Here is a 23,138-nt window from a genome sequence, read left to right as displayed (position 1 = left end):
ATTTATAGTGTTAGCCCACTGAGATACCATGCTGCAGTTTAACATGAGTATCCCACTCAGACACAGTATACTGACTCCGAGCCCACTAGTGCTTGTTTTAGTCCCTTAATGCCAAGCGCCAGACAGGGTAACAACAAGTTCCATCATTAAACATCTTTTGGTATGATGTAGCTGGAGATCGAACCCCCAACCTTCTGCTCTCCAGGCGGAGGCTCTAACACTAGACCACGGAGGCAGGCCAGGACTTTGTCATTGAAGGGAAACACTGTTGCAAAAAGCTGACAGGATAATGTTGGTATGACATGATATCGACAGTTTTCATACAATTAATAAATCCTCAGGTTTCTTCACTTCTGGCCACAGTGGAAAAATGGCTTACTAATCATGCATCCACTGAAACAGCGCTATATCATTCCTATACATGCAATGCAATAAGGGGGCACAGGCGTCATTTTGCAAAGTTGTGTAACTTGGGCTTGCCAGAAACCTATGATCATGGGTCCAAATTTGCTCTAATTATGTTTCCTGGTTTCAGGGGAACATGCAAAGGGGGCCATTACAGATGTTATAACTGTTGTCCTCACAGAACCACTTCCATCCGACTTCAGACCACTGGCACTTAGATTCTCACAGTAATTAAGTCATTGTCATAAATATTCTGTCTTCACCCAAAAGTCTATGTCATTAACCCAAACATAAGGGGATAAATTATACTTCCATCTTGCAGGTACACATTTACATTAACATTTAGGAGTTGATGGCTTCATTGTGTCTATAGTCTATGTCAGGCTGCTGGTGAAGACTTGCATGGATGCATACGTAAGTTGTCAACCTGATGCCATTCCTCAATCAGCTATTGGTGCATTATTCATCATTGAATAAAACTGAGGTGAGACATACATGGCAGTCAGTCTAAGCGTTACTACAGGCTAACAGCTTGCAATAAAACACAATAATTTATCATTCTTTCCCGCTTGATGGTGATTGCATGGTGGTGACTGAGGACTTCATTAATTATGTTAATTCAATATGATGATAAACAATAAAGCACTTTATTATGGATATACTATATATGTTTCAAACTATAAAAGTGACTTTTCACTTGAGTAACATAACACTTAATGCCCAACTATACTTTCACTCTGCATCAATGACACTGTGGTTTTCAGAGAAACATCAACAAGATCAGGAAGAAACTACAAAATAAACTGGACCACACGTCTATTTATGTCAATGACCTGTTAATCTCATGTATTGATCTGCCCCACTCATGGATATTCCAACTTCTCAGGTCTCTTGATGATATAAACATGTCATTTTATAAGAAATGCCACATATCCTCTTTATATTTCACAACCCCCAGAACTCTATACCCATATTCATGTTACACATGTGTGCAGCAATGAGTTTTGACAAGCACAAATGTCTGGACGTGTATATTTAATGCTCATGCACCCGAAGAAATCACTTATTTATACATATAAATATATACATGTACAGTGATCCCTCGCTACAGCGCTACCTTTGGGGTCCAAATAATTGATGAGTGTAAAAGATGATCAGCGTTTTAACCGAGGTGTAGTTGTAGTGGGTAGATGACCAACACAACAGTACCAGTACATAGTCAGCCTTCCTAACATGTTCTACGCAAGCAGTACCGGTACGTGGTCAGCCTACCTAACACGTTCTACGCCAGCAGTACCAGTACGTGGTCAGCCTTCCTAACATGTTCTACGCCAGCAGTACCGGTACATGGTCAGCCTACCTAACACGTTCTACGCCAGCAGTACCGGTACGTGGTCAGCCTACCTAACATGTTCTACGCCAGCAGTACCGGTACATGGTCAGCCTACCTAACATGTTCTAGGCCAGCATCTGATTGTCTACATAAATAGAAGAACAGCATGGCCTAGGTAATATATTTGTGTGATGCAATGCCTGACACAAGGTTGTAACAGCTGGCTGAAGTGTGTCACAAACCATCACCATGTAAGGTGGCCCAGTATATTCATCCATGGTCCAGTGGATAGAGCATCTACCTGGAGAGTGGAAGGTTGGTAGTTTGATACCATGGCCATGTCGTAAAGATGTTAAAAGATGGCCCAAACAAATGACAGATCAACACATTGTCATCGATATCTTGTCCTAAATATGTGCAGAAAATCACACAAAAAATGTGTACATTTAATTTAAGTCATATCTCTCATCATACCAAAACTGTTGACTGATAAGACTTAACCAAATAATTCCCTCTATTCTTTATATACTTCCTATACATTCTCATGACATGAATTAGTAATGGTCACAGTGTTTCAACAGATCGAACTTTTACTTTCAAAGCCATGTCGCTTACAATGTTTTCAAAAATCAAAATCATAATTCCATATGAAATAGCAACAATATAAAACAGTTCGTGAATTGATGTACGATACTCTGTTTTTCAATCAACACTGCATTATGAGCAGTCTGTCTCGCAGTCCCTGATAGATATTATTTTCCCTTTCGTCCAGCCCTTACAATAATGCTATAGCCAGTCCTAAATAAAGCAAATTTTCCTTTTTTCCAAGGTTCTGAATCTCCCATCTCACTGGGGCTCCTTTTCAGTTTATATGTAGTTGTTTGTTTCTATCAAAATGACATGTTTTCCGAGTGTTAGTCTACATCATGTGGAACATCCCTCTCTGTCTCTGACAAGTCAACAAGTCAACAAGCCTCACCACCCGATCCAGAGGCCTCACAAAACAAGCACAGATAGCTGGGAACCTATTTTAACCTAGACTTCCAACAGGGAGGTATGATATCTGAGGTGCTTACAAACTTTCATCAAGACTTGTTAAAACCTCGTTAAAACCTCTATTCAGAATGCCATTCCACTGGTTCATCCGTATCATGTGATGCAACAATACATTTGAATGTAGACCCCCAAATCCCGTTACTGACTGTGACCTGAAACATTAACCCGTCAAAAGATCAGTATTGACCTGTCATGTGATGAATATTCACTCATCTGCTGGATGGCTTGTGGTAAACTGACATTTACATGGTTTTTAGGTTTATAGCTAAGTTACTGTAATGAAACAGAGGATGGTTTAAATGCTTCATAAATGTAATATTTCAGGATAACAAAACACATGATTGCTTTTGAGGAGGGTAATATGCGAAGGACTGACCCCTTCGGTGGTCTGGCCACCTTGGGGGGTCAGGGCCTTGGGTCCTTCTTTTCTCATATTGACCTCATCAAGAGTAATTATTTGTATACTATTGAATGTTTTATAAGTTTATAGTTGAAATGAGTGTATTATTTGGCAACATGTTATTGCCTTAGAAATACAGAAGTAACAAAAGGCATACCTGATGTGTATACAAAGTTTAATGACAAAATGTTGAGCCTTTAGTTATGCTCCAGGCGGATGGAGCCTGTTTCTGTACCCCAAGCCAAACTTTGTTTAGGCGGAGGTTAATAATTGGTGGTTCACATAGTTGGAAATATGACAGAAATAACAGTGAATTCTTTAGTAATCAGATATGATATGTAATGAGATATTCATGTGTTGAGCTGAAGACCAAAGAGCCTGGGAGTAAAAAGTCTAATTCACTGCAAAATCCATATCCAGGTTGCATCAAGGTACATCCTCTTATACATCTCCCTGCTTGATGCTGATCTGGATTCTATCAAAATAACTTCACTTAACTGACTGATAGTGACAAGCCGTTAATGGCCTCCATTTCATGGATGTCAGCACAAATTAACCAGCTTCCAATCAGTGTTGACCATACCCGGACTAAATTGAGAGGCCTCACTCGATCCCAGGCCGCTCATATCCCCCTCATCTGCCATGAGGGCATCCTGACCATGACACTCACACACAAACAACAATCAGCCTGACAGGCTGCAACTGCATGGTCACATACACAAGCCAAAATAATGTTCAGTTGAAGTTACATGTCCTGAATGAAAGAAGCTTAACTGATGTTGACAGTTGGCCAGAAGCTGCTTTCAGGATGTGTTGATGACTAGCAGGGAAAACCACTACAGCATGTTTCAGACAGCAACTACAGCCTGGGTCAGACAGCAACTACAGCCTGGGTCAGACAGCAACTACAGCCTGTGTCATACAACAGTCATTACAGCCTGGGTCAGACAGCAACTACAGCCTCAATCAGACAGCAACTATAGCCTGTGTCAGACAGCAACTACAGCCTGGGTCAGACAGCAACTACAGCCTGGGTCATACAACAGTCACTACAGCCTGGTTCAGACAGCATATATATCCTGGGTCATACAGCAACTACAGCCTGGATCATACAGCAACTATAGCCTGGGTCAGACAGCATCTACATCTTGTGTCAGACAGCAACTATAGCCTGGGTCAGACAGCAACTACAGCCTGGGTCAGACAGCCACTACAGCCTGGGTCAGACAGCATCTACAGCCTGGGTCAGACAGCATCTACATCCTGTGTCAGACAGCAACTCTAGCCTGGGTCAGACAGTAACTCTAGCCTGTGTCAGACAGCATCTAGATCCTGGGTCAGACAGCAACTACAGCCTGGGTCAGACAGCAACTATAGCCTGGGTCAGACAGCATCTACATCCTGTGTCAGACAGCAACTACAGCCTTGGTCAGACAGCAGCTATAGCCTGGGTCAGACAGCATCTACATCCTGTGTCAGACAGCAACTACAGCCTGGGTCAGACAGCAACTATAGCCTGGGTCAGACAGCCACTACATCCTGTGTCAGACAGCAACTACAGCCTTGGTCAGACAGCAACTACACTCTGGGTCAGACAGCAACTCTAGCCTTGTTCAGACAGCAACTCTAGCCTGTGTCAGAAGGTCACTACAGACTGTGTAAAGACAAGGATACAAATTAACCAATCACGTTTACTGGCCTAAATAGAGATAATATACTAGAATATCAACCCAAAAGGTTTGAAATTCTACCAGCTCTTCGGATTTCCTTTGCATTATGGAAACTGGCACAGGATAGTGGGCCAGTGCTATGCCTGAGTTCAAGTGATGAGAGACCTGTGTTGACTGCCTGTCACTGTGATCAACAACGTCACACACACACAAGTTGATCAGCAAACATGTGATTACTGACATGCAATTTTTAGATATTTCTAATTAACTGTGAAATGAACCATACCACCTTCCCACTCAGGCCTCCTTGTGTTTGTACCTCTGCCAGGGTTGTTTGAAGAGTGTATGTCAGAGGTGTGTGGGTCAGGCAACACATGTTCCATATCCCAGAAACCTTGACACAATGGCCAACTGGAACATTGTATATCAGCCAGCCTCTCTTCAGAAATCTCAGGTTTGACATGGCTGGAAGATATCAATGCAATGAAAGTGGGAACATATGCAAGGCATGATATGTTAAACCCTGAGTGACGGACAACCATTAACACTGTACATCAGATAGCTACACGATGCAAAGACCAATGAAGAATGAAGCATGGTTTATTTCACGATAAAACATTGTTTTATCATGACATCACTCCTGGAGACTCAAGTATGGCTCACAACTTGATGATCATAAAGTCGTATATTGGACATTATTTCCGAGAGGGGAGTGTCCAGTGTCTAGTGTCTAGATGTAGCTGGGCAATGCAGATAAATACGATGACTGAACGAAAGCATCCAAAAGCAAGAGAGATATGACAAAAGGTACAGGAAATCGACATGAGGATTGTGAGAATATGCAGGAAATATCCATCTGTGCAGAAAAATGGACTTGTCCGACATTGCCGTGGTCGGATTCTATTGACAGAGTCATCATTATTAAAATACATGTAAATATTTCTAAAACTTGTACATTTTACCATAATCATAATCCTTAAAGAGGCTGTACATAATGTTGATATCTTATATAAGAAATAAACGACAGTATGATAAACAACTCCCACTCATCGTTTATTTCTTAAATAAACCACATATACATGCTGGGCTCTTTGTTATACTAAGAAACTGCAAACTGTATTGTTTTTCTCCATACAGTTTCTGCCAAACAACGAGATGTATGAATAACCAAATTTCGCCATAAGTGAGGATGTGTGTTACACCTCTAGTTGTACCCTCAGATATCACAGCAAGGGGAAAGGCAGCATTCTCCTCAATAATGAACTTTAGAAGTAAGGTTGCATTCACACTGACAATAACAAATGTGTAAGACTGTCATTTAGAAAGAAACTGCATTGCTCTTGTTTGACTGTCATGAGGTCTTCACGCATACATCTGCAGTGTCAATTGTGGTTCTATTTATTTAGCTGGTATTTACACACAATGTTATCTCTCTTCCACATCAAACAAACTGAACTGATTCACATGCCATATTATGTCTACATGTCTTCAAAAATGTTCTCTCTCAGCATCAATAACATTTCCAACACCTACGTACCACTACTACATACTAAGTTATTATGTGAGAAATGCTTTTTTCATGTTTTTATGCTATTATGTTAAATAGGGTTCAATTGAATTTTTGAACTATATGTTCCTCAACAAAAACAACAATCAACAAATCTAGATAAGTAGTGACAACTGACTCCATGAAGTAGTGTTCGCAACATCACACACTTGATGGCACTACTGAATAATTGTCTCATAAACATATATGTACGTAATGCTTCATTGTCTTTGGGCCACTATTAGTCTCCCGCTAGTAATATAGACCCTCACATAAAAAAAAAAGTTATATAAAAATTCTGTGCGTACATCACTATCAGTGATTCAAGAAGCCAACTGCAGTTTGAACTATACAGCAGAATAACTTTAATATAAATAAACAAACAAATAAATAATTGACATTATAAGTTGTAGCAGGATCACAAGGGGTACATGGCGATCCTGCTACTATAAATTTATCTTAATGACATTGTGAAAGAATGAAAACAAATTCAAAATTGACAGAACACAGCTGTTTGAATGAACTGAGGTTAACTTATGCTATGTAACGTGACTTTCATTGACTCGTAAAAAAGTGCGCAACTTTTTACATCGAAGCGAGGTTTTAGGGATTTATTCCGCCTCTCAGAAATCCACGTGCTTGCTTGTGGCGGGGTATAAGGGATTTATTCACTGCTGAAAAATTTATTTCCCTCCAAGGCGTGATACACAGTATCATGTGGTATCAAGATCAAGTATCAAGATCATGTGGACCAATCAGATCTCATCGTTCTAACATGAAGGTATGATAAAGCTATTTGTTTTTATTTTGACCATCCTTGAGTGAAAAAGCTGGAATAAATACGTGAAACATACATTAAATAAGTGTGGCCTTACAATTACAATAAATTTTCAATATATACAAATATTTGTTATATCCTAATTCTTTATATTTCATTCCTTTTGCAAACTAATCATGTCAAATATTCCTCTTTCGGTTCATTGGGACTAAATTAAGGTTCTAGCAAGCAAAGCATGATGTAATGTATGGGTGTGAAATAGTTTGGGTGGGGCTGGTTTGTCAAGGGCAAAAGTGTCGTTGGGAGAACATGTTCTATGCTTTATTGACCTACTGGTAACACATGCAAACAAAGTATACTGTGATGAAACTTGTTTATCTTGTCTCGTCTTGTCTCGTCTTGTCTCACTGATCATGTCCCTGTTAGCAGACAAATCCTACATGAGGAAATATCGCATAACTAGAACATAAAGACGTCATTTCAATCTTAACTCTAGTGAAAAAACCCAGCAAAATTGAAAAAGGTTTGCTATAGTTATAATTATGTAGGCATGTTTGTGTCCAGCTAAGCACTGCATGATAGATGTGCTAATGACTGCCTTCATGTTTACCACATCCAACACAAACAGAAACTGCATGATGACCAACTCGAACCCTACAGAGAAAGTGATGTATTCTATTGAGATGACAACCTTTTCTTTGTTAGCACATCATTTATTACTAGTGTTAGTTGTATGGGTACTAAGCATCTGGTTTCCAAGGTGACCATACACGGGGTTGATCACAACAGTATCAGTTTGCAGCTTAATCTATGGTCAAGATATCAGCTGTGTTCACCATGGCAATTATGTCTATTGATCAACGATCAAGTTAGTCAAACAACTAAATGCTACATAATCACACCCCATTAATATTTCAGGTCAGGATTTGGGTTCTCAAACTGAGTGTTTCCTGTTGTTTCCTGGGTGTGAATGGAATGTGAGCACCGTGCTGCCTGTCCTACACATACATCCAAGGAAACAACATTGCCTTCTTGGAGGGAAACACAGCATATACCTCACACAATCAATGCCCACCAAGGAGGCTATTATTACCCTCATTAGAAAGAAGTGTGGGTTGCAGTGCAGGTATTTCCCATGGTATCAAGTTAAGATCTGTATCATTTACATCCAGAAACAATGTCTATTTCCGTCTATGGCTAGTGCCAACACAGGCATCCCAGTACAAGTAGGACTGCATCAAGAATCATGTACTAATGTCTATTGTTCCAGGGGCAACACATCAACACCTCGTCCTGTGTGCGTGCGTGAGTGCGTACTTATAGGTGCAGGTATCTTGTGAAATGTATGCAGAAAGCTATGGGAAAATAGATTTCTGCTGGTATAGTATCAGGGCCAAGTGATAGTATCAAGCATCCAGTGAGTGTAATGTCCAAGTGATGGTGGTTTCAAAGTCCTGGAAATTTGGTGCTAACTATACAGCAGACCAAAACCCACATGGGAAGCACTTAAACACACGGAAAATAACTGAGCGTTGTTCAATATTTTGACATAAAACAGCAAATTTAATAGCAAATCAAATCAATAATATCTTTTCTGACAAAACACATTTGATTTTGTTAACAAACTGTATTTTAAAATACATATTCCAAGAACGACATATTTTGTAACTGTTTCAAGGTGATTTGACAGCCTAAATTTGATTGTTTTCTCTGCTTCTTCTCATCAGATGACATGATCCAGTCCTTGCCACCATATGGAACAGTCTGCCGTGTCATCAGGTTGATCTCAGACAATTATCAAAATGACATCAATGTCATGGATGAATTTCCGAAAATAACATGCAAGTTCAGAATATATGAAAATATGGAGGGATTGGTGCATAACTCTTTTCCAGGTGCATATTAATATCTACTACCATGATAATAGCACAGTGGATATTAATATCTACTACCATAATAATATTTCAGTTGATATTAATATTTTGTACTTTTACTATATCTCCGTGCCTAATAATATCTACTACCATAATAATATTACAGTTGATATTAATATTTTTTACCTTTACTATATCTCAGTACCTAATAATATCTTCTACCATAATTATATCACAGTGGATAATATCTACTCCCATAATTATATCAAATTATATGATGGACTATAGGTGGCAGATGGAGTGGGGAGTACTGGTGACTGGTGGGGAGTACTGGTGACTGGTGGCAGGTGGGGTGGGGAGTACTGGTGGCAGGTGGGGAGTACTGATGACAGGTGGGGAGTACTGGTGGCAGGTGAAGAGGGGAGTACTGATGGCAGGTGAAGAGGGGAGTACTGGTGGCAGGTGAAGAGGGGAGTACTGGTGGCAGGTGAAGAGGGGAGTACTGGTGGCAGGTGAAGAGGGGAGTACTGGTGGCAGGTGAAGAGGGGAGTACTGGTGGCAGGTGAAGAGGGGAGTACTGGTGGCAGGTGAAGAGGGGAGTACTGGTGGCAGGTGAAGAGGGGAGTACTGATGGCAGGTGAAGAGGGGAGTACTGGTGGCAGGGTAAGTGGGGAGTACTGGTGGCAGGTGGGGTGGGGAGTACTAGTGGCAGGGTAAGTGGGGAGTACTGGTGGCAGGTGGGGTGGGGACTACTGGTGGCAGGTGAAGAGGGGAGTACTGGTGGCAGGGTAAGTGGGGAGTACTGGTGGCAGGTGGGGAGTACTGGTGGCAGGTGAAGAGGGGAGTACTGGTGGCAGGTGGGGAGTACTGGTGGCAGGTGGGGAGTACTGGTGGCAGGTGAAGAGGGGAGTACTGGTGGCAGGTGAAGAGGGGAGTACTGGTGGCAGGTGGGGTGGGGACTACTGGTGGCAGGTGAAGAGGGGAGTACTGGTGGCAGGTGAAGAGGGGAGTACTGGTGGCAGGTGAAGAGGGGAGTACTGGTGGCAGGTGAAGTGGGGAGTACTGATGGAAGGTGAAGAGGGAAGTACTGGTGGCAGGTGAAGAGGGGAGTACTGGTGGCAGGTGAAGAGGGGAGTACTGGTGGCAGGTGAAGAGGGGAGTACTGATGGCAGGTGAAGTGGGGAGTACTGATGGAAGGTGAAGAGGGAAGTACTGGTGGCAGGTGAAGAGGGGAGTACTGGTGGCAGGTGAAGAGGGGAGTACTGGTGGCAGGTGGGGAGTACTGGTGGCAGGTGGGGAGTACTGGTGGCAGGTGGGGTGGGGACTACTGGTGGCAGGTGAAGAGGGGAGTACTGGTGGCAGGTGAAGAGGGGAGTACTGGTGGCAGGTGAAAAGGGGAGTACTGATGGCAGGTGAAGTGGGGAGTACTGATGGAAGGTGGGGTGGGCAGTACTGGTGGCAGGTTGGGTGGGGAGTACTGGTGGCAGGTGAAGAGGGGAGTACTGATGGCAGGTGAAGAGGTGAGTACTGATGGCAGGTGAAGAGGGGAGTACTGATGGCAGGTGAAGAGGGGAGTACTGATGGCAGGTGAAGAGGGGAGTACTGGTGGCAGGTGAAGAGGGGAGTACTGGTGGCAGGTGGGGAGTACTGGTGGCAGGTGAAGAGGGGAGTACTGGTGGCAGGTGAAGAGGGGAGTACTGATGGCAGGTGAAGAGGGGAGTACTGGTGGCAGGTGGGGAGTACTGGTGGCAGGTGAAGAGGGGAGTACTGGTGGCAGGTGAAGAGGGGAGTACTGGTGGCAGGTGAAGAGGGGAGTACTGGTGGCAGGTGGGGAGTACTGGTGGCAGGTGAAGAGGGGAGTACTGATGGCAGGTGAAGAGGGGAGTACTGATGGCAGGTGGGGTTGGGACTACTGGTGGCAGGTGGGGAGTACTGGTGGCAGGTGAAAAGGGGAGTACTGATGACAGGTGGGGAGTACTGATGGCAGGTGAAGAGGGGAGTACTGGTGGCAGGTGAAGAGGGGAGTACTGATGGCAGGTGAAGAGGGGAGTACTGATGGCAGGTGGGGTGGGGACTACTGGTGGCAGGTGGGGAGTACTGGTGGCAGGGTAAGTGGGGAGTACTGGTGGCAGGTGAAGAGGGGAGTACTGGTGGCAGGTGAAGTGGGGAGTACTGGTGGCAGGTGAAGTGGGGAGTACTGGTGGCAGGTGAAGAGGGGAGTACTGGTGGCAGGTGGGGAGTACTGGTGGCAGGTGAAAAGGGGAGTACTGGTGGCAGGTGAAGAGGGGAGTACTGGTGGCAGGGTAAGTGGGGAGTACTGGTGGCAGGTGAAGAGGGGAGTACTGGTGGCAGGTGAAGAGGGGAGTACTGGTGGCAGGGTAAGTGGGGAGTACTGGTGGCAGGTGAAGAGGGGAGTACTGGTGGCAGGTGAAGAGGGGAGTACTGGTGGCAGGTGAAGTGGGGAGTACTGGTGGCAGGTGAAGTGGGGAGTACTGGTGGCAGGTGAAGTGGGGAGTACTGGTGGCAGGTGAAGTGGGGAGTACTGGTGGCAGGTGGGGAGTACTGGTGGCAGGTGAAGAGGGGAGTACTGATGGCAGGTGAGAAGTACTGGTGGCAGGTGAAGTGGGGAGTACTGGTGGCAGGTGAAGTGGGGGAGTACTGGTGGCAGGTAGGGTGGGGAGTACTGGTGGCAGGTAGGGTGGGGAGTACTGGTGGCAGGTGGGATGGAGCTATGAAGACAAATCAACAGATGATAATTCAATTCATAGGATTACCACAAGTCATAAAATTGAATGCAAGGCACCTGCATGAGCCATCATTATCACATGCAACAGCAAATATTGCTGAATTATGTAGTAATATCAGTTTTCATTACTCATATTCATCTACTGGGAATTATTCCTAGTCTATGAGTGATGGTTCAATGAAATATCAATAATGAATTCAACAAATACAAGAATTTGTGATGCTCACTGATTTGCACATGGATAAACAGCAATATGTGCAGCATGATAACATATACTACGACAGTGGTCCCAGAGTGAGGTGGTTAGCGTGTGACTTACAGAGAGAATCGAGTGTGCCAGTGCTGGTTGTGCTGGACCTTCTGTCCTGAAGGGCCATCAGCTGCTGGGTGAGGCGCTTGTCCAGCTGGACGCTGTGACGTTTACGTCCAGCACGCGCACGGTATGCGTCCTCACCCTCTTCATCCACCATGTTCTGCATCTTCTCACCTTCATGAAACTTGTCAAAGTTCTCACTCGAGTTAGTCTTGAAGCTAAGGAACTTCTTTGCTAGTATCTCCGACATATTTGTGTGTATTTACAATGTAGATCTGTCCGGTTGGGATGCAATGTACAGCTTGTACAGTAGTCTGCCTCAGAACTCCCAGTGACGGCCCAGACAGGTGAACACAGGCAGTGGGTAGGTCCGTAGTATGGGTGGAGAGGCGACTACGACACTGCCACTTGTCTTACCATGACACTCGTCCCCTTCCTCTCACACCTCACACAGTGTCAGACAATAACAAATCTCCAATCAATTGAGTTAATCCTTCAGCAGCAGCAGCAGAGTGAGGCACGCTACTGCATGGAGGAATCAGAGGGCACCTTGGCTAGCACTATACTCCCCGTCTTCTCCCACTCACTGAACACACACTGCCTTTCAGATGCCAGCTGACTTGGGTTGGCCACGACCTGTGTTATGGTTGTAAGCTTGCTTCAACTCCCTGACTGACTTCCTATAGCAATAGATAACAACCTGCACTCCACAAAGCAGGATCTCTCCCATCCGTCTATAGTGGATCTCACACAGCCATGGAACAGTCCATTCACACACAGGGGGAAAAAAACCAAGCTCTCAAATTGGCAGGGACGGTTATGTTTGATCACAATAGAATTGTAGGATTAGTCTCGGCCTTTTTAACCTGTAAGGATTTGCCAGCCTTTCATCATATAATACACATGATTAATACAAGCAAACAGTCAGCCTTGGATACATGTCTGACAGCCAATCAGCAAGCCTGCCCAGTACACCAAACTGTGAATTTATTAGTTTACGAGTCTACACCAATTTCATCAATCTTTGCATTCAATCAATAACTTGAGACCTACTCTCAAAGCCACTTCTATTAATAAACTATCCCCTAACACAAACAACCAGGCACAAAAATAAACTTCTCAAAAAGTAAAAAATATGGCAAAATCAATAATTCAGTGCGCAAACATATTCCATGTAATCATTATTATACCACACCTGATCAAAGCCTAAGCAGCATGTTGAAAAGGGCAGCACCCACAATACCCATGTTTGATAGGCACAGAATGTACACTGTCATAACCACCAGCTATAGCCTATTTCAATCTCCCACCAATGTAACAGAGATGTGTGGTGAGATGGTTGACTTGCAGCAGACGTGTGTGAGATTACCTGCTTCCCTTGTTGCAGCCTCACCCTGGCTACACAATTCCTGTACCTTTATGTCACGGAGAGCCCAGACACACTCCAACTAATGCATCTTCCTGAGGTAAGGGAGTTAACTGACTGTAAAAGTCCATTTTCCAACCCATCCCGAGCAAGGCTAGGATTTTGGGGTTCGCCTGTAGCGACACCAGCGGTTATTATGAGAAATATTCCTCCTATGTTTCACCTCTCGTATCACTTGCATTTGCTTCAAACAAAATGACAGCGCCCAGTCAAGACCATCTCATCAATAATCAAAATCATTATTGTGATAAAATGGGTCTTACTTCGCATCAATTCACATCAACACCATGATTAAAAAAATGAAAACATTTTGAAAATATCTCTTGATCCTGAGTTGTCTGTACACATGCTTTGCAAATCCTGCAATTGACCTAAATCTGCATGGCAGGTTACGAAGCAGATGCCGATTTCGTTATGTGATTTTGATTTGCCTATGCATAGACTTATAAGTCAAGCCAAAATAGAATTCAATAATTCGGCAAGGGTGGAAACTGGACTTTTATTAAGAAGATCCAGGGCTTGATCTGTGCACAAACCAGTAACTGCCACATCCTACTGGTTCACAAGCCAGAGAACTTCAAATACAACTTATGTCAATGACAAATCAATTATGAAAAAGAGAAGGAGCCATTAAGATCTGTATGCACCTGAATATTTGGATCTTTGAAACAAGATTAGATTAATTCCAAATTATTCACTATACTGGTACATCAAGTTACAATATATACATACAGATTTTCATATGCATAGTGCACATTTGAGTATATTTCAGACTACATCCCCTATTCTTGGGTATAAGTTTCAGGAAAACTGCTATTTTGTGTATTGTGCACAGTGAAAAATTACATCATATATGTCTGGGGGAACGAACAGATAATAACAAAACTGGTCAATGAAAATGTGAGTGAGTGAGTTGGGTTTAACGCCGCTTTTAACCAGTATTCCAGTAAGATCACAGTGTGTCAGCTTAATGTGGGAGGAAAGCACCAAGTGATGCTGGTCTGAAACCCACGAGCACGGGCATGGTGCTGACAAACATAAACATAATTGGGGTAAACCGGGCTTCGAACCCACAATCATAGGTTGCTGGTGGGGCCCAAGGGACGCAACTCTGCACAGCGAATCAATTGTATTTCCTGTTCTGCTAGACATTGTTTTATATGCAGGGATTGCCATGTGTACTTCTCTCATAAACTAGGCCAGAAATACACACTTTTCCTCCCGGATCTAAGCATTGATTCAGCTTAAATATGCCAAATAATATAACTTAAAAGAATTATGATGGAGTGATCAGAAGGAAACGTATCTGAAACTACTTTTTTATAATATATTATAACCTAATGTTATCTTATTTGCATCTTTTACTATATATAGTTACAATATCAATAACCAGAAGTGTAGCACTTTGGCACATTTGTCGTATATCTTTTACATATGAAACAGTGTGACAAGTCACCATTTGAGGCTTTCCGCGGTTTTGATATATTGATCTAGAAAACAATGATACGTAGTCAAACAACAATAATATGATTTTCAGTGATTCAAAGTATGGCATTAATGATATATGTATCCATTCTCTGACAACTAAGGTTTGTTTCAAGCTGTCAATAGCTGTCATCTGACTGTCGTTACTGTAAATAACGGGGAGATGATGCGATCTACTGATCAGTTAACAATTTTGCCAACTTATATGTAAACAATACTGAATGAAACTTTGAATAAAACTGCTTAAGTAGATTACAACCTTAAGTCCAGATATACAACGAATATGTTTTATTATCATATATTGTAATAACAGGATTAACTTGTGTAATTCAGTAAGGATTTGTAGACATGCTACTTCTGGTGTTACATGCTCACTGTAGCATCTTTCAGTTGGGTTGTGTGTCAAAAATGCAACATCTCTACATATTTGTGGTAGATACAGGTCAAAGATGCTACATTCATGAGGTAGACACAGGTCAAAGTTGCTGCATTTATGTGGTAGATATAGGTCAAAGATGCAACATTTATGTGGTGGATACAGGTCAATGTTACTGCATTTATGTGGTAGATACAGGTCAAAGACGCCACATCTCTCCATTCATCTGGTAGATACAGGTCAAAGATGCTACATTCATGAGGTAGACACAGGTCAAAGTTGCTGCATTTATGTGGTAGATATAGGTCAAAGATGCTACATTCATGAGGTAGATACAGGTCAAAGTTGCTGCATTTATGGGGTAGATACAGGTCAAAGATGCCACATCTCTCCATTCATGTGGTAGACACAGGTCAAAGTTGCTGCATTTATGCGGTAGATACAGGTCAAAGATGCAACATTTATGTGGTAGATACAGGTCAACGATGCCAAATTTAAGTGGTAGATAAAGGACAAAGATGTCACATTTATGTGGTAGATACAGGTCAAAAGTGCAACATCTCTACATATTTGTGGTAGATACAGGTCAAAGTTGCTGCATTTATGGGGTAGATACAGGTCAAAGATGCTGCATTTATGTGGTAGATACAGGTCAAAGATGCCACATTTATGTGGTAGATAAAGGACAAAGATGTCACATTTGTGTGGTAGATACAGATCAAAGATGCAACATCTCTCCATTCATGTGGTAGATACAGGTCAAAGTTGCTGCATTTATGGGGTAGATACAGGTCAGTGATGCTACATTCATGTGGTAGATACAGGTCATAGATGCCACATTTATGTGGTAGATAAAGGACAAAAATGTCACATTTGTGTGGTAGATACAGGTCAAAGATGCAACATCTCTACATATTTGTGGTAGACACAGGTCAAAGTTGCTGCATTTATGGGGTAGATACAGGTCAAAGATGCCACATCTCTAAATTCATGTGGTAGATACAGGTCAAAGTTGCTGCATTTATGTGGTAGATACAGGTCAAAGATGCAACATTTATGTGGTAGATACAGGTCAAAGATGCCACATTTAAGTGGTAGATAAAGGACAAAGATGTCACATTTGTGTTGTAGATACAGGTCAAAGATGCAACATCTCTACATATTTGTGGTAGATACAGGTCAAAGTTGCTGCATTTATGGGGTAGATACAGGTCAAAGATGCAACATTTATGTGGTAGATACAGGTCAAAGATGCCACATTTAAGTGGTAGATAAAGGACAAAGATGTCACATTTGTGTTGTAGATACAGGTCAAAGATGCAACATCTCTACATATTTGTGGTAGATACAGATCAAAGTTGCTGCATTTATTGGGTAGATACAGGTCAAAGATGCAACATTTATGTGGTAGATACAGGTCAAAGATGCCACATTTATGTGGTAGATAAAGGACAAAGATGTCACATTTGTGTGGTAGATACAGGTCAAAGATGCAACATCTCTACATATTTGTGGTAGACACAGGTCAAAGTTGCTGCATTTATGGGGTAGATACAGGTCAAAGATGCTGCATTTAAGGGGTAGATACAGGTCAAAGATGCAACATTTATGTGGTAGATACAGGTCAAAGATGCCACATTTAAGTGGTAGATAAAGGACAAAGATGTCACATTTGTGTTGTAGATACAGGTCAAAGATGCAACATCTCTACATATTTGTGGTAGATACAGATCAAAGTTGCTGCATTTATTGGGTAGATACAGGTCAAAGATGCAACATTTATGTGGTAGATACAGGTCAAAGATGCCACATTTATGTGGTAGATAAAGGACAAAGATGTCACATTTGTGTGGTAGATACAGGTCAAAGATGCAACATCTCTACAGATTTGTGGTAGACACAGGTCAAAGTTGCTGCATTTATGGGGTAGATACAGGTCAAAGATGCAGTATCTCTACAGAAATCTAATTCTGAAATGTACTTAGTAAATGACAACTGCAATCATTGGATTTATATTGGGTCCTTTCGAGCTGCAGGCCAGCATGAATTCTGTAGGCTTATCAAGGAGCACTGTCCAAGCTCAAGACATGTTTTTATAATACATATCTTCCTACTTTACAGCACAATCTAGTCTTTGCGGCAATACATTCTATCAATATTTGAAATAGTTTCTCCAGGCTCAGGAAAACATATGTATATGAAGTATTCAAACTATTTCACAATACAGGGCCCAAGTACTGCAGCTCACCTTTCATTAAGTGGTTAATGTTTTAAGAATGACACATCATGCAGTTTGACTGCATGAGTGTCTGTTAATCCAGACAATACCATCAGAGTGACCATGATCAATTCCTTATTGTATCAGCAATAACAAGAAGTACCATATTGGCCATTACCGAACTAACTCATTATAGTAGGCTGACTATCTGTACATGACACAGTGGTCGTGAGAGAGATATTACTGTATTGTTATAGTAGGCTGACTATCTGCACATGACACAGTGGTCGTGAGAGAGATATTACTGTACCGTGATAGTAGGCTGACTATCTGTACATGACACAGGGGTGTGAGAGAGATAGTACTGTACCGTTATAGTAGGCTCACTATCTGTACATGACACAGTGGTCGTGAGAGAGATATTACTGTACCGTGATAGTAGGCTGACTATCTGTACATGACACAGTGGTCGTGATAGAGATATTACTGTACTGTTATAGTAGGCTGACTATCTGTACATGACACAGTGGTCGTGAGAGAGATAGTACTGTATTGTTATAGTAGGCTGACTATCTGTACATGACACAGTGGTCGTGATAGAGATATTACTGTACTGTTATAGTAGGCTGACTATCTGTACATGACACAGTGGTCGTGAGAGAGATAGTACTGTATTGTTATAGTAGGCAGACTATCTGTACATGACACAGTGGTCGTGATAGAGATATTACTGTACCGTGATAGTAGGCTGACTATCTGTACATGACACAGGGGTGTGAGAGAGATAGTACTGTACCGTTATAGTAGGCTCACTATCTGTACATGACACAGTGGTCGTGAGAGAGATATTACTGTACCGTGATAGTAGGCTGACTATCTGTACATGACACAGTGGTCGTGATAGAGATATTACTGTACTGTTATAGTAGGCTGACTATCTGTACATGACACAGTGGTCGTGAGAGAGATAGTACTGTATTGTTATAGTAGGCTGACTATCTGTACATGACACAGTGGTCGTGATAGAGATATTACTGTACTGTTATAGTAGGCTGACTATCTGTACATGACACAGTGGTCGTGAGAGAGATAGTACTGTATTGTTATAGTAGGCTGACTATCTGTACATGACACAGTGGTCGTGATAGAGATATTACTGTACCGTTATAGTAGGCTGACTATCTGTACATGACACAGTGGTCGTGAGAGAGATATTGCTGTACTGTTATAGTAGGCTGACTATCTGTACATGACACAGTGGTCGTGATAGAGATATTGCTGTACTGTTATAGTAGGCTGACTATCTGTACATGACACAGTGGTCGTGATAGAGATATTACTGTACTGTTATAGTAGGCTGACTATCTGTACATGACATATATATGTAATGAGGTACCTAGTTTGTCATATATATGTAATTAGGTACCTAGTGTGTCATACACATGTAGTGAGGTACTTAGTGTGTCATACACATGTAGTGAAGTACTTAGTGTGTCATACACATGTAGTGAAGTGCTTAGTGTGTCATACACATGTAGTGAGGTACTTAGTGTGTCATACACATGTAGTGAAGTACTTAGTGTGTCATACACATGTAGTGAAGTACTTAGTGTGTCATACACATGTAGTGAAGTACTTAGTGTGTCATACACATGTAGTGAGGTACTTAGTGTGTCATACACATGTAGTGAAGTACTTAGTGTGTCATACACATGTGGTGAAGTACTTAGTGTGTCATACACATGTAGTGAAGTACTTAGAGTGTCATACACATGTAGTGAAGTATTAAGTGTGTCATACACATGTAGTGAAGTATTAAGTGTGTCATACACATGTAGTGAAGTACTTAGTGTGTCATACACATGTAGTGAAGTATTTAGTGTGTCATACACATGTAGTGAAGTATTTAGTGTGTCATACACATGTAGTGAAGTACTTAGTGTGTCATACACATGTAGTGAAGTACTTAGTGTGTCATACACATGTAGTGAAGTACTTAGTGTGTCATACACATGTAGTGAAGTACTTAGTGTGTCATACACATGTAGTGAAGTACTTAGTGTGTCATACACATGTAGTGAAGTATTTAGTGTGCCATACACATGTAGTGAAGTACTTAGTGTGTCATACACATGTAGTGAAGTACTTAGTGTGTCAGTATATGCCACCAGGGCCTTGTCTGGCTGTCATATAAACAACATGTTTCACATGCCATAAACACACATTGAACAAATATTTCATGTTTTGTTAACTGTGTGTCATCGCCTGCAAGTGCGTCCCTGTCGGGTCTGAAGAGTACATGTCGTCTGTCTGTGGCTCACATAGACAAGGTTGTGGGCCGGTCGAGGCTCTCATTGCTAGCTATGTGGACCATCCTACATCAGGAATAGGCCACACTCACAACATATCAACAACAAATAGAAGAAAGATACATCCCTATTGCCTTGAATGCTATTTGCTGGCACACGATTTTCAAACAATTCGTTTCGAAGTGAGTTGAATGAGAGATGGGAGTGGATAACAGTGTTGATTCTGTCAACATCACACATGTGTTTTTTGGCTGCTTTACTTGCACATCTGTTGTTGCTGCTACTGTTACTCTGCTTAGCCTAATCCACACAACAGTTTTTAGGGTGGAGCAGGGCAGGGCAGGGCAGGGCAGGGCAGGGCAGGGCAGGGCACCTACACTGTGGGTTCTTGAGGTACCAGAATACAGAATGGCTACCATATTTGACAACACCCTAATTGGTCACAGTTAACAAAAAATCTCGTAGCAATATCATTTGGTTTGTTGGGGTGGGACTTATCAGAGAGTGGAATATCCAAGGTTTGATCCCCGGCTGTGTCATACCAAAAGACGTTTAAAGATGGTACTTGTTGTTACCCTGTCTGGCGCTCTACATAATGGGGCTAAAACAAGGATAGGTCGGCTTGGACTCAGTATACTGTGTCTGAGTGGGGTATTCATGTTAAACAGCGGCATGATATCTCAGTGAGCTAGCACTATAAATTGGCATTAGTCTGGACTAGTACAAGCAGCACCCCCCCCCCCCCCCCCCCCCCCCACACACACACACACATGCATGTGCACATCACCATATAAGTGGAATAATCTTGGACCAAATTTCACCTCACCTCACCTAAAATATCAGCTTTTCAATATGTATATCAGCAGTTAGAATCTTGGAGTGTAAATAGACCAATGACATCAACACAATGAAATCACTGAAGCAAGGTCTCATGAGGATCACTGACTGACAGCTTTACAAAACAATGGCCAGTTTGGCTTTTCTGCTATGGCCATGCAAGTTGCTGCCTGTTGATCAGTTGTCATATTTTCTCAAAGGTAATCATATCCATCCACAAGGCAAGCCATTCACAAGCCTACATACAGAATCCTCGGTGCATACAGGGCATCCAAATACAACAGTCTATAGTTGGCAGGAGGGTGGCTACCAGTTTACATGGCGACAATAGTGCACACACAACCGTCTACAAACATTTCTCAGACCCAAACAACATCAAGCTTTTTGTCTGCCTGAAACAATTATAGAACAAAACATAAAATAATTAAATTTGTTTCTCCTTGAAAAAGATGGCAAATTGGGTCCCATGGTAGTTGTAGTGGTATCGCTGTCTATTTGTGCATGTTTTTATCTTGTATGAAACAAAAAAAAGCATTCATTCTATGTGTACAAGTATCATAACATGGTTGGAAGCAAGCTGTATTTTCAACAACAACATAGCCATGAGGTCATGTGAGCTTGATCACATAATTTTTTACAGAATATTGGCAACATTACACGCAAAAGGTCACAACACATGGTCTTGGTAAACTAAAAGCAGAAAAAAATAAACTGACCTTTATATACAGACGTCCTAACTACATTAAATTACACATTGATAATTCAGTGATTGTAGAGTAGAGGAATATGCACTTTGACAACATTTCAACACAGCAACAACAATGGTGAAAGGTCAAAGATGAACATTGTGCCAACATAAAAACAAAGAAAAAGTACCATGTTCTGAAGCATACCCCAAACTCAATGCATATCACAGTTCACAACACTACATACACAAATGGTTCAGTAATGGGCAAAAAGGTTATATTCAACATGGCTGCCAGATTGTCTAAATTCAAAATCAGATAAGAATTCAGAAAGCAATATTTAGAGACGCTATACAAAAAGCTTTACGGTTACATAGATGTTGAAAATGTGAAAGATTACGACTGACAGACAACAGGCAACCTGCTATGACATGATATCTCTTGAACTTCATTTGATGGAAGCAATGTTGGCTCATATTTACAGGCAATGGAATCCCAAACTATCAACAATTGGACAACATATGCAGCTGATGATATCATAGGCTAACAACCTGAGCAAAAAGCTTGACAGTTTGCGGTACCTAAACAAAGGTTCTTTTGAAGTGGTCTTTACCTTAACAAAGCTTAATTTCATGTAATCACTCAACATGGGAAGTTGCCTTTTGGGGTCAAAGTGTTCTTATGGTGAGGTAAGGTGAATGGGGTTTAACATTGTGTTTAAGATTATTGCACTGCGACGTGCATGCACGTGTGTACTTGCCCAGACTAATGCCAATTTAATAGTGCTAGCCCACTGTGAAACCATATGCCACAGTTTAACAGGAATACCCCACTTAGAAATAGTATACTGACTCCAAGCCGACCAGTTCTTGTGTTAGCCGAGCGCCAACAAGTACCATCTTTTTAAGTGTCTTTGGGTATGACGTGGCTGGCGATCGAAACACGAATCTTCATCTCCGGGCGGACGCTATACCACAAACCACGGAGGGAGTCTAGCTTTTCTTCAATAACAATGAAGTCCAATGTTGCTAATCACCTGTACTGGGATCCAGTATCCCTCGACATATATCAGATTGGGTATGGATAAAATATGCAGTGTTCATGAGTGGTAAAACATTTCCTTCAGTGAAGAAAGCAATTCATGCAGGATAGGAGACTGCTCTTATCTGTGTAACATTAATCTTCAGCACAATAAAGTACAGTGTAAAGCTGGTTGTAAAGCCTACTGCAACACGTCCCAGACAGCTCATCTCCTCCACTTCTGTAGCTCACCTGGCTCAAAGGATCAGTTCAGTAACATCTATTCATATTCAAATACTCAATCAAATACACACACAAACTCGCAATGTTAGATCATAAGTCACATAAGAGCTCCAAAACTAACCCCAAAGGATTACAAAAATGTTTTAACATTAGGGCCGACCTTTAATCCTAATCATCAAAGTGCTATGTCTATCACGCAAAGTAACTTAACCATTGTAACTCAAAGCACAAAAATGGGAAAAGTGCCATCTAAAAGTCAGATGATAAGCAGTTATAAACAATCTAAACATTTGAGACAACCAACGAAATTTGACTGAGTGTGTTCCTAGAGTATCTAAATGTGGCAATTCATGCTGCCTGACATCTAAAATCTAAATACAGATAGCAAATGATACTAATTTCTTTGACAGAGAAAAT

General features: G+C 41.8%; 1 protein-coding gene across 4 annotated transcripts in view; it reads right to left on the bottom strand.

The window, feature by feature from the left end:
- The window catches only part of LOC139446108 (putative adenosylhomocysteinase 3), a 165,640-nt gene that overhangs the window by 63,699 nt on the left and 78,803 nt on the right, over nt 1-23,138 (bottom strand). The window contains exon 1 of one of the 4 annotated variants that reach the window (XM_071227386.1): nt 12,128-12,876. The exons of the other annotated variants lie outside the window; for them this stretch is intronic. Coding sequence (XP_071083487.1) covers nt 12,128-12,371 — 244 coding nt within the window. The 5' untranslated portion in view covers nt 12,372-12,876. Of the gene's footprint in view, nt 1-12,127; nt 12,877-23,138 lie in introns of those variants that run through there. 4 annotated transcript variants of the gene reach the window in all.

This window comes from Haliotis cracherodii, unplaced genomic scaffold (genome assembly GCF_022045235.1).
Source record: "Haliotis cracherodii isolate W230 unplaced genomic scaffold, xgHalCrac1.p SCAF_6, whole genome shotgun sequence".
NCBI lineage: Eukaryota > Metazoa > Mollusca > Gastropoda > Lepetellida > Haliotidae > Haliotis > Haliotis cracherodii.
The sequence above is the reverse complement of the archived record's forward strand: the minus strand, read 5'-3'. Positions and strand labels throughout refer to the sequence as shown.